We start from the raw sequence: 12,828 nt of genomic DNA, 5'->3' as shown, positions 1-12,828 counted from the left end.
CTTACAGGTATCCTGCAGCAAGGTGGGGGTGGGACATTTCTTCATAAAATTTGCAAATTTTACAGAAATGACTGAAACCAACTAAAGCCTTGATGCTAGAAGATTATTTTAATGATCTGTCCCTCTGTTTGTCTTTTTCTCCACTTTAGTAATAAATCTGCCCCTGGAAGCAGTATGTGCTGCTAGGGGTTGAACACCATGCCTCTAGTCCTGCTGCCTTCAGAATCCACCTTTAGGCCTGGGCAGCCTACAAGTCTATGGGTCTCTGAGTGCACTCAGAGCCCGGATGAAGTCTTTTCTTGAGCTGAGTGAGTGCCACTGCCAGCTCTGTATGCAATGAACAGGGCTTGCCTTTGCCTTTGGAAGTTACAGGTTTTCTTTCTAGACTTTTAACGCCTATCTCTTCAGATACTTATGTTCTGTGCCCACCCAACCCTCAACTCCAACATGCACCTACACTTCCTGCATGCCCTTCCCCTTCCCAGCCACTCACAGGAAAGAGAGGTCAGCTGGGGTCTATGTTAGACTGCTGACCACCTTGAGTGTTTCTTATTCCTGGAGCAGTTTTAAAACTGGTTTATGAGGTTTCAGACCTCCCCCAGTGAACTGGAAAGATATTTTTGGAGTTAAGTTTCTAGAACACACTGAAATCACCCTACTAAGTTATAGCCTCCAAATTGACAAAAACTAGAAAGTCTGACAATACCAAGTGTTGGTGAGGATGTGTGCAGAACTTTTATACCCTGCTGGAGGGAACGTAAACTTATACTACCACTTTGGAAAACAGTTTGGCAATATCTCCTGAAGTTGAAGATAAGCATAACTAATGCTTATCTTCTAGTTCCACTTATCTAATGTACCATAGAGAAATGCAGGCACATATGCACCAGGGTACATGCACAGGGATGTTCATGTATAGGAATGTCCATAGGGTTATTCTGATTTATGCATTCAGAAACTGGAAACAATCCACATACCCATCATCAGGAGAACAGATAAATTGTAGTATATTCATACAATAGAATACTACACAGCAATAAAAATGAATGAACCACAAGACACAAAAACAACATAGGTAAATATTAAAAATATAAAGTTGAGTGAAAAAAGCCCAACACACACACACACACACACACACACACACACACACACACTTCTGTAGGATTCTATGTATTTAACATTCAAAAACGGCAAAACTATTACATTTAGGGATGCGTCCTTAAATGATGAAACTATAAAGAAAAACAAGGAAAATGATTAACATAAAAGTAAGGATAAAGGTTCCCCTGAGGGAAGGGTATGAGTAGGAGAGAGCATATGGGGGCCTTTTGGGGTATTAAAATTGGTCTGTTTCTTGAGCTGGTTGGTGGTTACACAGGCATTTTGTTCATAGTAATTTGTTAAACTATATTCATTGTTTATACACTTTTCTATGCATGTGTCATTTTTCAGTATTTAAAACAAAAGCTTACCCAAAATCATTCCACTAAGCAGAGCTGCTCCCAGAGCTGATTTTACCAAAAGGTAAACTCAAAATAGTTCAGATTCCATTTCTCTCTCCTTCCTTCCTCTTTCATCTGCAAATGAAGTTTCCATTCCTACCTCCTCCTATATACCCAAGGTGGAACTGTGGCTATATCCCATAAATGTGTGCTTGCTTATAGTGCCAACCATTGATCTTACTCTGGGCAAAATGCCTCTCCAATCTGACCCCTTTTTTGTCTTGTCTGACCTCCAAAGAGCTCCCATTGGGATTCAAGAATATTCAAGGACCAGGAGCAGAATTTAACTTCCATTCCTCCTGCAGAACCGAGCTGGAGAGGGAGTGTTTTTTCAATTTACCCAACATTCTGCCTTTTCAATTACTGCAGACTCCAGACAGTCAGCTGGCATGAGCCTTGAGACAAACTCAAACAAATACAGTGCTCCACTATTTGGGCACAGGGGCCCAGACCCATCTGAAGACTACTGTCACACTTCAGCATCCTATCACCTTAGGCTGTCTGGTTTGGGGAAACCTCCTTCCCAAACTCAACTTTAATCCTATTTAATGGGTCTATGGGATAGAGTCACAGTTCTGCCTAGAAATTCCCCTGGAAGAGCTATTGTTTGAAGTTCCTGTTAAGAAAAATTGATGCTTGCAGGACAGATGGCAATGATTTGAAGAAACTTACAGGGTTGATTAGAAAGAGCCCTGGACCAGGAACCAGAAGGCCCTGTACTTCCTAGCACTGTGATCTTGGTCAAGTCATCTAATTTCCTGGGCTCTCACATTACCCAGGAACAAATGGGCTAAATGTATACAGAATGCTTTACAAAACGTAATATGCTATACAAATGTAAGGGATTATTATTATTAAGGTCCAATCTTTGCTACTAAACATATCACAGCTTTGGCAAGCAGATACTCTCATTGATGTAACTAAAACTGTTTTTTGCAAAAACTAGGTTACTGTGTGACTGTATAGATGATACCACCCTACTGGGGCACTGGTATTGCATCAAATTCACCCATACTCCCTCCTGAGCAGGGAGGGCTCAGCTGCTAGACAAGGCTGTAACAAGACTGTGGTCCTTGGACAAGCCCAGCCCACTGGCCTTCTCAGAGGCTGAGTACCTGACCTTGGCCTCCAGAACACTGTACTCTCCCCCCAGATCTATCTTTCTCAAGCTGTGTTCTCCAGGCAGAATGGCAACTGTTTGGCTGCCAAGGTCAGGTAAAAGCAGAAGAGGTTGCTGTCGCTCCTGTTCCTATAGAAGAGCAATCCTTTTCTTAAAGGGGCATTGCACATTTGGATGGTTCTGGGGGCCTAGGAAAACAGAGGCACTTCCCAATACTGGACCTTGGTTTAATTCCTTTTGAATGTATCTGAAAGAACCAGAAAGTGGTTTTAACTAGGAGGAAGAGTCCGAAGCCTGCATGAAGTCCATTAGTAGTGGGATGGTGCTGACCATCCACAATGTCATCATTTTGGCTGTTAACATTGAGGAAGGAGAGACTCAAGATGCCCAGGGTCCTAGTTCTTTGAGAGAACCCCTTGAAGAGAGTGGCAGACAGCGAGGAGGAGGCTGATGCGGTTCTGTTGACCACTCTGATCTGTGTACAAATCTCAGGATCCAAAGCCCTGACCCCTCTCATCAGACTTCATATCTGATGTGATTAAGGACCTACCAACCCTCCCAGAGCCAACAGCCTTATTCAGAAAACATCTCATCATAGCATTGGAGGAGCTAAGCCCAAGGGCGGGTGGAAAAGGAACTAGTGCTCACTTTCTGGGAAAATTTTAAGGGGTGGAAGGAGTGTGTTGAAACTAATCCTTGTAACTTCAGTGTTTCATCATCTTTGTGCCAGCTATCCTGGCAAAGTAATGTAGGAATGTTTGTCCTCAATCTCTCCATGGTCAGAGCCTTGTTTAATTTAACCATTTCAAAGCATTTTCATACTGATTAGCATACTTTGTATCCTCTCAGCAATCATATGGAGTAGGCAGGGTACTATTCTCACTGTCCAGATGGAGAAGGTAGGACATGGCTGCTTGGCAGCACAAACAAAGAGTAAGGAACTCATTCTGTCCTGACTCCGAGCCTGCTGCTCTTTCTGCCACAAACCGCTACGTCTACTAATCATAGATCGAAGAACCTTAGCTCTTTCATGATAGCCCCCCAAAAGTCCACTTTTTCAGAAGGAATATTGATATGTTTACAGTCATTGTGTTATTAAATTTGCCACTTACAGTAATGCTGTAAACATTAAAGAAATAGATTTCCACTCAGAGCAGCAGCTCTTTGAGTCACTGTTTCAAGCATCAGTCCAAGAACCAGATGCGAGTCAATGAAACATATCCATAAAGTTCCTTACCAATAAGATTGAATAATGATCGTTAGTTACTTTTTGGGTGACTACATGATTTCTCATCTATATGTTAAAGCATCACAGCAACAAGCACTGTCAACATTATTACAGTATCTGTAACAACTCCCAGCTCCCTTCACACACCACTAGATGAAAACCACAGCACCACCTGTACCACTCCCAGAGCCCAGTCAGAATAGTATGGTGTCTTTGTCTATGAAAATTGCATGACTCATCCATTCATTCTGGGCATGACCAGCCTGAATGCTGAGTAGGGAACATTACTTATTAGTAATCATTTTTATGTCTTCTTCCTCTAAAATGAATTTCAGATGGATTCACACACATAAATACAGGGGTATGCACCAGAACAGTTAAGAGAAATTAGGAACCATATACAAAGGAAGGAGATGACTCCACCTTAAAACTGGAGGTAAGATGCTTATTGTACCTTTACATTTCATTGAGTTCTGAGGTCCCTGGAAGTCAAGGTAAAAATGGAAAGACATTGGTTATATGATTAAGGGGATTTTATAGATGAAAAAAAGAAGGTACAGTATTGGCATTTCTACTTAACTGATTTTCTTTGTCACCAACAATTTGGCATAATTTTGAATGAATCTTTTATGTATATTTTCCCTTTCATAGAATAGGATGGGTTAAGTCTAGTCAGCACATGTGCTAGCTGAAAATTTACTGTGGGACGTTTGATATGCTTTTGGGCTCAATCAAGAAAAAGATATAGCAACCAGAATCTTCCTTACCTCCTCCAGTTTATCCACTCGCCCCACCAGTTTGGTGGTGACTGAATGTAGCTTCAGGAGATCCAGGCCATAGAACGCTCCTTCCAACATGTCTATGATTGTGGAGAGCTATGAAACAAGGCAAGGGGTTAGTCCAGGGCTGGGGCAGACAGACACAGGGCAGAGTTTCCTTTCAGATCTGCATGCTGGGGGCTCGACAGGAAAGCCACTAGCCAGGAATTGAGAGGTTGCCGTGAGAAACACATTTGTGTAGGCAGGGATGTAGGCAAGCACAGTGGTGTATGTGCATTCTGCCTTCCGAAATGTTTGGGTAAGAAAATGGGAGAGTCCTACAAGAACAAGTAAACCTGAGGTCTAGACCTCTTCACAAACTGTTTATACCTCTTTTATGAAATCTGTCAGTTGCATTGACATCTGTCTTTCCTACTAGACTGTGAGTTCCTTGAAAGTAGTGTCTCAATAGCAAAGACATGGAATCAGCCTAAATGCACATCAATGACAGGCTGGATAAAGAAAATGCAGTATGTATATACCATGGAATACTATGCAGCCATGAAAAAAATGAGATCATGTCTTTTATGGGAACATGGATGGAGCTGGAGGCCATTATCCTTAGCAAACTAACACAGGAACAGAAAACCAAATACCACATGTTCTCACTTATAGGTGGGAGCTAAACAATGAGAACTCAAAGACACAAAGAAGGGAATAACAGATGCTAAGGCCTGCCTGATGGTGGAGGGTAGGAAGAGGGAGAGGAGCAGAAAAAATAACTATTAGGTACTAGGCTCAGTAGCTGGGTGACAAAATAATCTGTACAACAAACTCCCATGACGTGAGTTTACCTCTATAACAAACCTGCGCATGTACCCCTGAACCTAAAATACAAGTTAAAAAAAGAAAACAAGCAAGCAGTGTCTCTGTATCCTTCATCTCTGTTTCCCCAAGATAGCTGGCTCATAACAGGTATTTTTATTCTATAAATACTCAACAAGGTGGCTCTACATGTCAATACCTTGAGGATATGCTTCTGAAACACTCAATTTCATTGTCTACTAAAGGCTCTGAAAGACATCGACAGGTTCTCCTTAGCACAAAGTGCTAAACTGACCCTGGGCTAAAAGAGGACTCAGCGTCCCATCTTTGAGACTCTTGCTCTATGGCAAGCTGCCACAGTGCACCCAGCCTTCTCAGTTTGTATCAATACCGTCCTGCCTGCCAGTACAGAGGCCCTGGCAGGAAGGTGGCCGAGGCTCTGGCGGCACTGAGGGCATGCAGACTGCAGGGTAAGAGGGAAGATGATGAGGGCCAGTTCTTGGAAGTTTACTGGGCCACACTTTTGCAATCTACACTCCCCATTTATCTCAGAGCCTAGCTTCTACATGAAGAAGTCCAAGTATGAAATACTCATGTTTAGAAGGTAAACTCCTTTCTCCCTACCAGAGGAAGAGAGCTGAATCCTGGATAGAAGCCATAAAAAGATAGCTGGCTCTTAGTACATACTGTGATAATTTCCCGATTTCTAATAGACATTTTGCCTTATAGTGTTCCAGAACTCCCCCAGAGTCTAATCCTACAACTGAGTGAGTGTGGCACTTGGTTCAGAAAGTTGTTCCATGGCAGAGCTGCGGCTCTGGCCAAATCCTGAGATACTCCTGATACTGGTAAACACTACTCTGCTGAAAGAGACACCAATGATTACTAGTCACTGAGTGAGTGCCAGATGCCAGCAGCGCTTTACATAGTCATCCATTCATTCATTTACATGGTCATGCCTAGCTGAATGTCTGGTATTGTGCCAAGTACCTCCTAGTTGTTATCTCATTACTCCACCAAGTAGATGTTATTATTCCCACATGTTATTCAAGGACCTGGAAGGCAGACAAGTTAAATAACTTAAGTGGGATCACACTGCTATGATTTGAACCCAAGTCTGTCTGACTCCAAAACCCAGCTTGTTCCACTACCCCACGCTGCAAGGGAAGAGGGGGTGCAGGATCAGAAGAAGCCCTCGGCCAACCCATGGGGCTGCCTAAGTGGGGCCTGAGCTTCCCTACCCTAAGGACCATGATAGGATCACAGTTTGATGACCCAATCTAGAGCAGGCCCCCGGCCTCTCCTTCCCTAGGCCAACCCAGCCCTTGCGCTAAGGGCCAAAGCCTTATTCGCATTTTTCTTTTGCCTCTTTGGGGTGTGTGCTAGGCTGATAGTAAATTGTGGCAGCAATTTTCCTGAAGAACGCTGAGTTCTTTTGGCCAGCTGGGCCTGGCAGCTGCTCCCAGGCCCAGCCTCTCTGGCTCCATAAGGAGGGGTAGGCACACTTTGCTTGAAGCATCTCCCTTATACACCAGAGCTGAAAAGGACAAGTTTGCTAGGACATCAACCTTGATCCACACACAGCACTCTAGGGAACAGGCCTGACCTTCTTCAAAGGGCTTAGAATCTTCAACCATGGCCTTGCCAGACTTGTGGATCTCAAAAGTGCCCTCTCGTCCAAGGCATTGCCCCATACCAGGTCCTACCTTCAAGTCCTGGCTGTCTGCCTGCCGCAGCTTCTGGAGCCTGAAGTCTCCCTCGCAGGGATTGAGGGCCGATGGGGGTGCTACACAGGCACACTTGCACGACGAGCCTGAGGTGATGGTTTCCACGGTATAGAAGTCTTCCTTCCTGGAGGCCCCCGCATTGATCCTCTGGCAGGCATCCCGGCCCAGGGGTCTCACCACACACTTGCACTGACAGTCCGAGCCCTCAGACATAGCCTTGACCTTGTCATAGTCCCCCAGCAACTAGACACACAGAAAACGGGTTAGGGGCATGCAAACACAGGTGTCAGTCAGCCTCCAGAAGGAGGCTCTCCATTTACTTAGTCAAACGTCCTGCACTAGTCAGAGACCTCAGAAAACTCTGAACCACAGAGCCAATAGGTCACTGAGATGCAGTTTGCTGACTCTGACATTTCCTTGAAGGCATTCAGAGTTCAGCTCTCTTCGTTTGTCTTGGAAAGCTGTGCCTTTCTCATGGGGCCTTAGCCTTTCATTATTTAAAGGAAAAACCAGATGAGCCAAGTCATTTGTCCAATAGCCTTTGCCTTCTGCTACAATCCAGGTTTAGGCTTTCTTTTCTTTCTTTCTTTTTCTTTTTCTTTTTTTTTTTTTTGAGACAGAGTCTCACTCTGTTGCCCAGACTGGAGTGCAGTGGCATGATCTCAGCTCACTGCAACCTCCACCTCCCAGGTTCAAGTGATTCTCCTGCCTCAGCCTTCCAAGTAGCTGGGATTACAGGCACATGCTACCATGCCCAGCTAATTTTGTATTTTCAGTTTCACCATGTTTGCCAGGCTGGTCTTGAACTCCTGACCCTAAGTGATCCACCTGCCCCGGCCTCCCAAAGTGCTGGGATTACAGGCGTGAGACACCGCACCCAATCAGAATCCAGGTTTAAGTGTAAAAAGGAAAAGAATAAATTGGAGAGATTGAAAAGTTGGTATTCAAGTTTGAAGACTACTGGCATCTCTCATTCATTTATTCAACATTTATGGAGTGCCTACTAAGGACTGTGAGGTGCTGTGAAGGATAAAGAGATGGGCCAGATGGAGAGCCTGCTTTCAAGAAGCCTACAGTGCAGGAGGCATAGAAATAGCAGTCACACAGAGTACAGAGTGATAAGTGCCCCCGAAGAGGCAGAGGGAAAGGGCAGTGGGAGCTAAGAGCGGCTCCAACTGGAAGCCAGGGAAGACTTCTTCGAGGAGTGGCATTTAATCTGGGCCTTGAAGGATGGGTTAGATGTGGAGAAAGGGAATTGAGAGGAAAGAGACAGGTCCAGAAGTTAGTAAGGTTTACTCAGTCTAAGAGTTCATGCTTCTGAACCTAAACCCCAGGCCAAACCCAGGAAAGCAAACTGGCAGCACTTGCTGTTTTTGCAATGCTAAACATTTCCTTCTGGGCACTTGCCCCTGCCAGCCTCCCCAGGCAGGAAAACACGCGACAGTAGGCTTTCTGGAGCCCCAACTCTGGGCACTTGCTGGGAAAAGGCTCTTCTCTCCCAATCCTCTCCAAAAGGCCCTACATCCCCAAAGCCAGGGCTCCCTTCCTAGGCAGGCAGAAGGGTTCCCTTCATTTGATTAATGATTTCAGTGGGCAAGCATTGAGCTTGTTTGAGTAGAAATGTTCCTTGGGATGCTGTCTGGGGGGAAGAAGACTTGTAATGTTTTCCTTGCAAAGATTGGGTTTCTTCTAATACTAATATTTGCTTTAGGGCTGTTGTCAAACACAGAATGGATCAGTGGAAGAAGGTGGTGTAGTTAAGGGTGACTTAAGCGGCTGTTCTTTACGGGCTGATAGTAAATTGTGGCTGTCTACTCTCTGAAACTCTGCCTGGATTCCTACATAACCCTGCTCTGAGAACCCTGGGTGGATTCCTTCCTTACAGGAGGCTCGGGTTTCAGGAAAGTTTTTGTTGATAGTGTTCCAGAGCCCCAATGTGAGAGATTTTTATGTCTTTTCGATTTAGGGGTCAGTGGGAGGTAATGGGTGGGCAGAGGGCATACATTAGCATCATTATTAAAGGAAGAGTGAGGAGGCTAGTGTTTGATAAATCCCAAAGTGCAGCTGATTATTCTCTCTACAGGAAGGAGACAAGGCCCAGTCTTAGGGCTTGGTGGAGGTGAAGGTACAGGCAGCCCTGGAGGATCCTTTTTCAGACATCCCCCATTCTGAGGATTCTGGTGACACCCACCACACGTCATCATGCCGGCTCTGGAGAGCACAAAATAAACACTCCAGAGAGAACTACCCCTTACAGACATGAGATCTGGGCTGAAGACTGTCAGACGCCCTGGCTCTACCCATGTATCTCTTCTTTTTTTTTTTTTTTTTTTTTGAGACGGAGTCTCACTCTGTCACTCAGGCTGGAGTGCAGTGGCGCGATCTCCGCTTACTGCAACCTCCGCCTCCCGGGTTCAAGCGATTCTCCTGCCTCAGCCTCCTGAGTAGCTGGGACTACAGATGCCTGCCACCACGCCTGGCTAATTTTTGTATTTTTAGTAGAGATGGGGTTTCATCATATTGGCCAGGCTGGTCTTGAACTCCTGACCTCGTGATCTGCCCGCCTCGGCCTCCCAAAGTGCTGGGATTACAGGCGTGAGCCACCGCGCCCGGCCTACCCATGTATCTCTTATGGTCTTTATCTATAAATGGGTATTAGGGTGTTTTGAAGATTGAGTCAGAAAAAGCAAGTTTAAGTACTTGGTAAACGGACACTTTACAAAGCCCATCACTATCATGGGTTACTCGGGCCCCCACTGACAGTCTGCCCTAGCTGCCTGCATCTGCATTCCCACTCTCCCCTCCCAGTACACTCCGTCATGTTCTCAGTCTCTCTGTTTGGGGGTCACCTCACATTCATCACACATGCTTCTGTTCTGACTTCACCCCATGCTCCCGCCTGGTGTCCCACCCTCTGCCATAAAGTATCTCCCGATGGGATATGCCATCTGCCTCCTGGTCAACATATCCTCCTGTTTTCACATTCCAATTCTGACAGACAGCCACATAGACAAGAGATACTTTTCACAACCCTGAAACCAAAAACAACTTTGTTTTCTTTCTTCTCAAGAAGTCGAGCGGCATCTTCCCTTCCTTCACCTCTCCTTTCTCCTGATTTGATGACCTTTAAGGACCCTATGATTTTGCGAGGAGAACCTATATCCTTCCATTAAGAAAATATTCCGATACATGAAAAATCAAAAGCCCTTTCCATTGGTAATGGAAGGAAAAACAGCTGCCCTCAAACACTTCAGCAAGGACCAGCTTCTGGCTCTCACCACCATCCAGGGCAAGAAGGGCGGTCGTGGCACTCTGCATCCTACCTGAGATAAAACGTTCTCCTGGTTGTCCGCCTCGTTTTGCAGAGTCTCGTCCTCCGTAGGCGCCACTGTCTGCGCATCTGGGGGCTCGCTTGTCCCTGTGAGGACAATGCTGGGCACCCAGGCCGGAACCACAATCAGAGCGAAGTAGAGAACTAGCAGCCGAGGCTTGGCCATGAGGGGCGCGATAAGAGTGTCCTCAGCCCCTTCAGAGAATGGCTGGGGCGGGGGGTCTCGGCAAGGACTTCTGCGAGAGGGTGTCCTAGCTAGAGCCCGAAAGTGGCTGCTGAGAGCACCTTCTAAAGCTGGGTGCGGCTGAGCGGGACGGGAGGGTGCGCCCCAGAGACTCTGGGCATCTCCTTCCCGACGCGAGCAGCCCTCGACTGTGCAGCCCCAGTGGAGAGCCGGACGCAAGGAAGAGGGGATGACGGAGAAGGTGGAGGCGGGCACGGGCTAGCTGAGCGCGTCGCCCGCAGGAGGGCTCAGGTGGATGGAAGGCGTTCGGACAGACGCCCGCGGTGCGCGCCGGGACGGGCGGCGGGGAGCCTCGGGACGCACGGGGACCGGACACGGGGAGGGAAGAGGCGGTGGCGGCGCGGGCTGCTGGGCGAGGGCTGCTGGGCTAGGGAGCCGCGGAGAGCTCGCGCGGAAGGAGGGCGGAGCCTCTATTGTGCCGGGGCGGCGGAGATGCAGCCAGTGACCGCGCGGAGGAGGAGGACCTGGAAGCGCACAGGGCTCGGGCGGAGGGGCACCCGGCGGACCCCGTCCCTGCTGGGACTCAGCTGCCGCGCGCCGGCTGGGGGTGACGTTGGAAGGGCTTTACTTTCTTCTCATCTGATCGCAAGTGAGTGGAGAGAAGTTACTCCGAGCGGCGTCCCTGAAGTTTTGGGGTTCGGCCATTCTTGGCGAGAAGAGCGACTTTCCATCGCAGGCACCCAGCGCTCGCTCCAAGGCTGAGCCAGTTAGGGATCGGCGGCATCGTCCTTTAGCACACCTGGGGCAGGGGAGAAGGCGCGTTTGTTCCCAGGCGTTTCTTTTCCCTGACTTAACTCTGGGCGAGTTCTCGGGCAGCTTTGAACTTACCGCCGTTGGTAGCTGCTTGCCTGCCACGGCTTTAGAACCTAGTAATACCTCCACCCAGAGGAGAATCATTGAATTCCTTCCTAGAGTGTGTCCTGAGTTGTGTAAACGTTGAAAGTTAGGGGAATGACTGTACATCTCCGACACTCTCCGCGAGTCCCCATGGGGAAAGCTACTGCCTGATAAATGATTACCAAAGGGAACAGCTCTTCCTGTCTTCCTGGTTTGGGACAAATCTCCGGGTCTCTGTTACCAGATTATCTCTAAGAGGGAGTCCACTTTCAATAGTGTGCAATTATGTTACTATGTCCCTCAATTACTGAGGACAACCTTTTATAAACCTACAGTGAAGATTACCAATATGTGAATTTAAGGAAGGGCACTGTGCCATCCTGGACAACTGCCACTCGGAATATTGAACAGAGCCAGGCCCCTTCAAAGGATATTATGCACCCTTGGGAAATTCAAACACCTTGCTTCTTATGCTGAGGAATAAGGGTTGTAATAAACTAAGGAAACTAGCGCATATAAGTAATAGTTGACATAAGTATAATAATAACCCTTATTAGTATATTTTAATCTTCAAAAAATTCAGTTTATGGACAAAAATTCAATGCTCTGGGTGTCTAGGTTTGTGGGGACATCATGCACACACCCTCCTCTGTGTAAGCTATCAAATCTTTTCTGAAACTATATGGGGTAAACATTGATAAAATGTAGTGTATTTGATTGTTTGTTTGAGACAGAGTCTTGCTCTGCCACTCAGGCTGGAGTGCAGTGGCGGGATGATCTTGGCTCACTGCAACCTCCGCCTCCTGGGTTCAAGTGATTCTCGTGCCTCGACCTTCAGAGTACCTGGGATTACAGGCGCACGCCACCATGCCCGTTTAATTTTTGTATTTTTACTAGAGTTGGGGTTTCGCCATGTTGGCCAGGCTGGTCTCGACCTCCTGGCCTCAAGCCATCCATCCGCCTTGCCCTCCCAAAGCACTGGGATTACAGGGGTGAGCCACTGTGCCCCACCGATAAAGTGTAGTTTTAAAATTCAATTAAGGGGCGGAGTGTGGTGGCTCACCCCTGTAATCTCTACTGAAAATACAAAAATTAGCCTAGCCTGGTGGCATGCACCTGTAATCCCAGCTACTCTAGAGGCTGAGGCAGAAGAGTCGCTTGAACCCTGGAGGCAGAGGTTACAGTGAGCCGAGATCCGCCACTGCACTATACCCTGGGCTACAGAGCAATACTTGGTCTCAAAAAAAAAAATCAAT

General features: G+C 46.9%; 1 protein-coding gene across 3 annotated transcripts in view; it reads right to left on the bottom strand.

Annotated features, from left to right (window-relative positions):
• Positions 1–11,756, bottom strand: part of OLFML2B (olfactomedin like 2B) — a 41,361-nt gene extending 29,605 nt beyond the window's left edge. Inside the window, exons 1-4 of one of the 3 annotated variants that reach the window (XM_063598784.1) lie at positions 11,564–11,709; positions 10,484–11,474; positions 7,140–7,403; positions 4,618–4,725 (exon numbers count right to left, since the gene is read on the bottom strand). In XM_063598784.1, the coding sequence (XP_063454854.1) occupies positions 4,618–4,725; positions 7,140–7,403; positions 10,484–10,657 (546 nt within the window). In that variant the 5' untranslated portion in view covers positions 10,658–11,474; positions 11,564–11,709. Of the gene's footprint in view, positions 1–4,617; positions 4,726–7,139; positions 7,404–10,483 lie in introns of all 3 variants that reach the window. The other 2 variants (XM_008978233.5, XM_003824559.5) reach the window with 2 other exon arrangements.
• Positions 11,757–12,828: the final 1,072 nt, after the last annotated feature.

The sequence above is a fragment of the Pan paniscus genome, chromosome 1, assembly GCF_029289425.2.
Source record: "Pan paniscus chromosome 1, NHGRI_mPanPan1-v2.0_pri, whole genome shotgun sequence".
Classification (NCBI taxonomy): Eukaryota; Metazoa; Chordata; class Mammalia; order Primates; family Hominidae; genus Pan; species Pan paniscus.
Note: the sequence above shows the minus strand (reverse complement) of the source record. Positions and strands in the feature narration are given on the sequence as shown.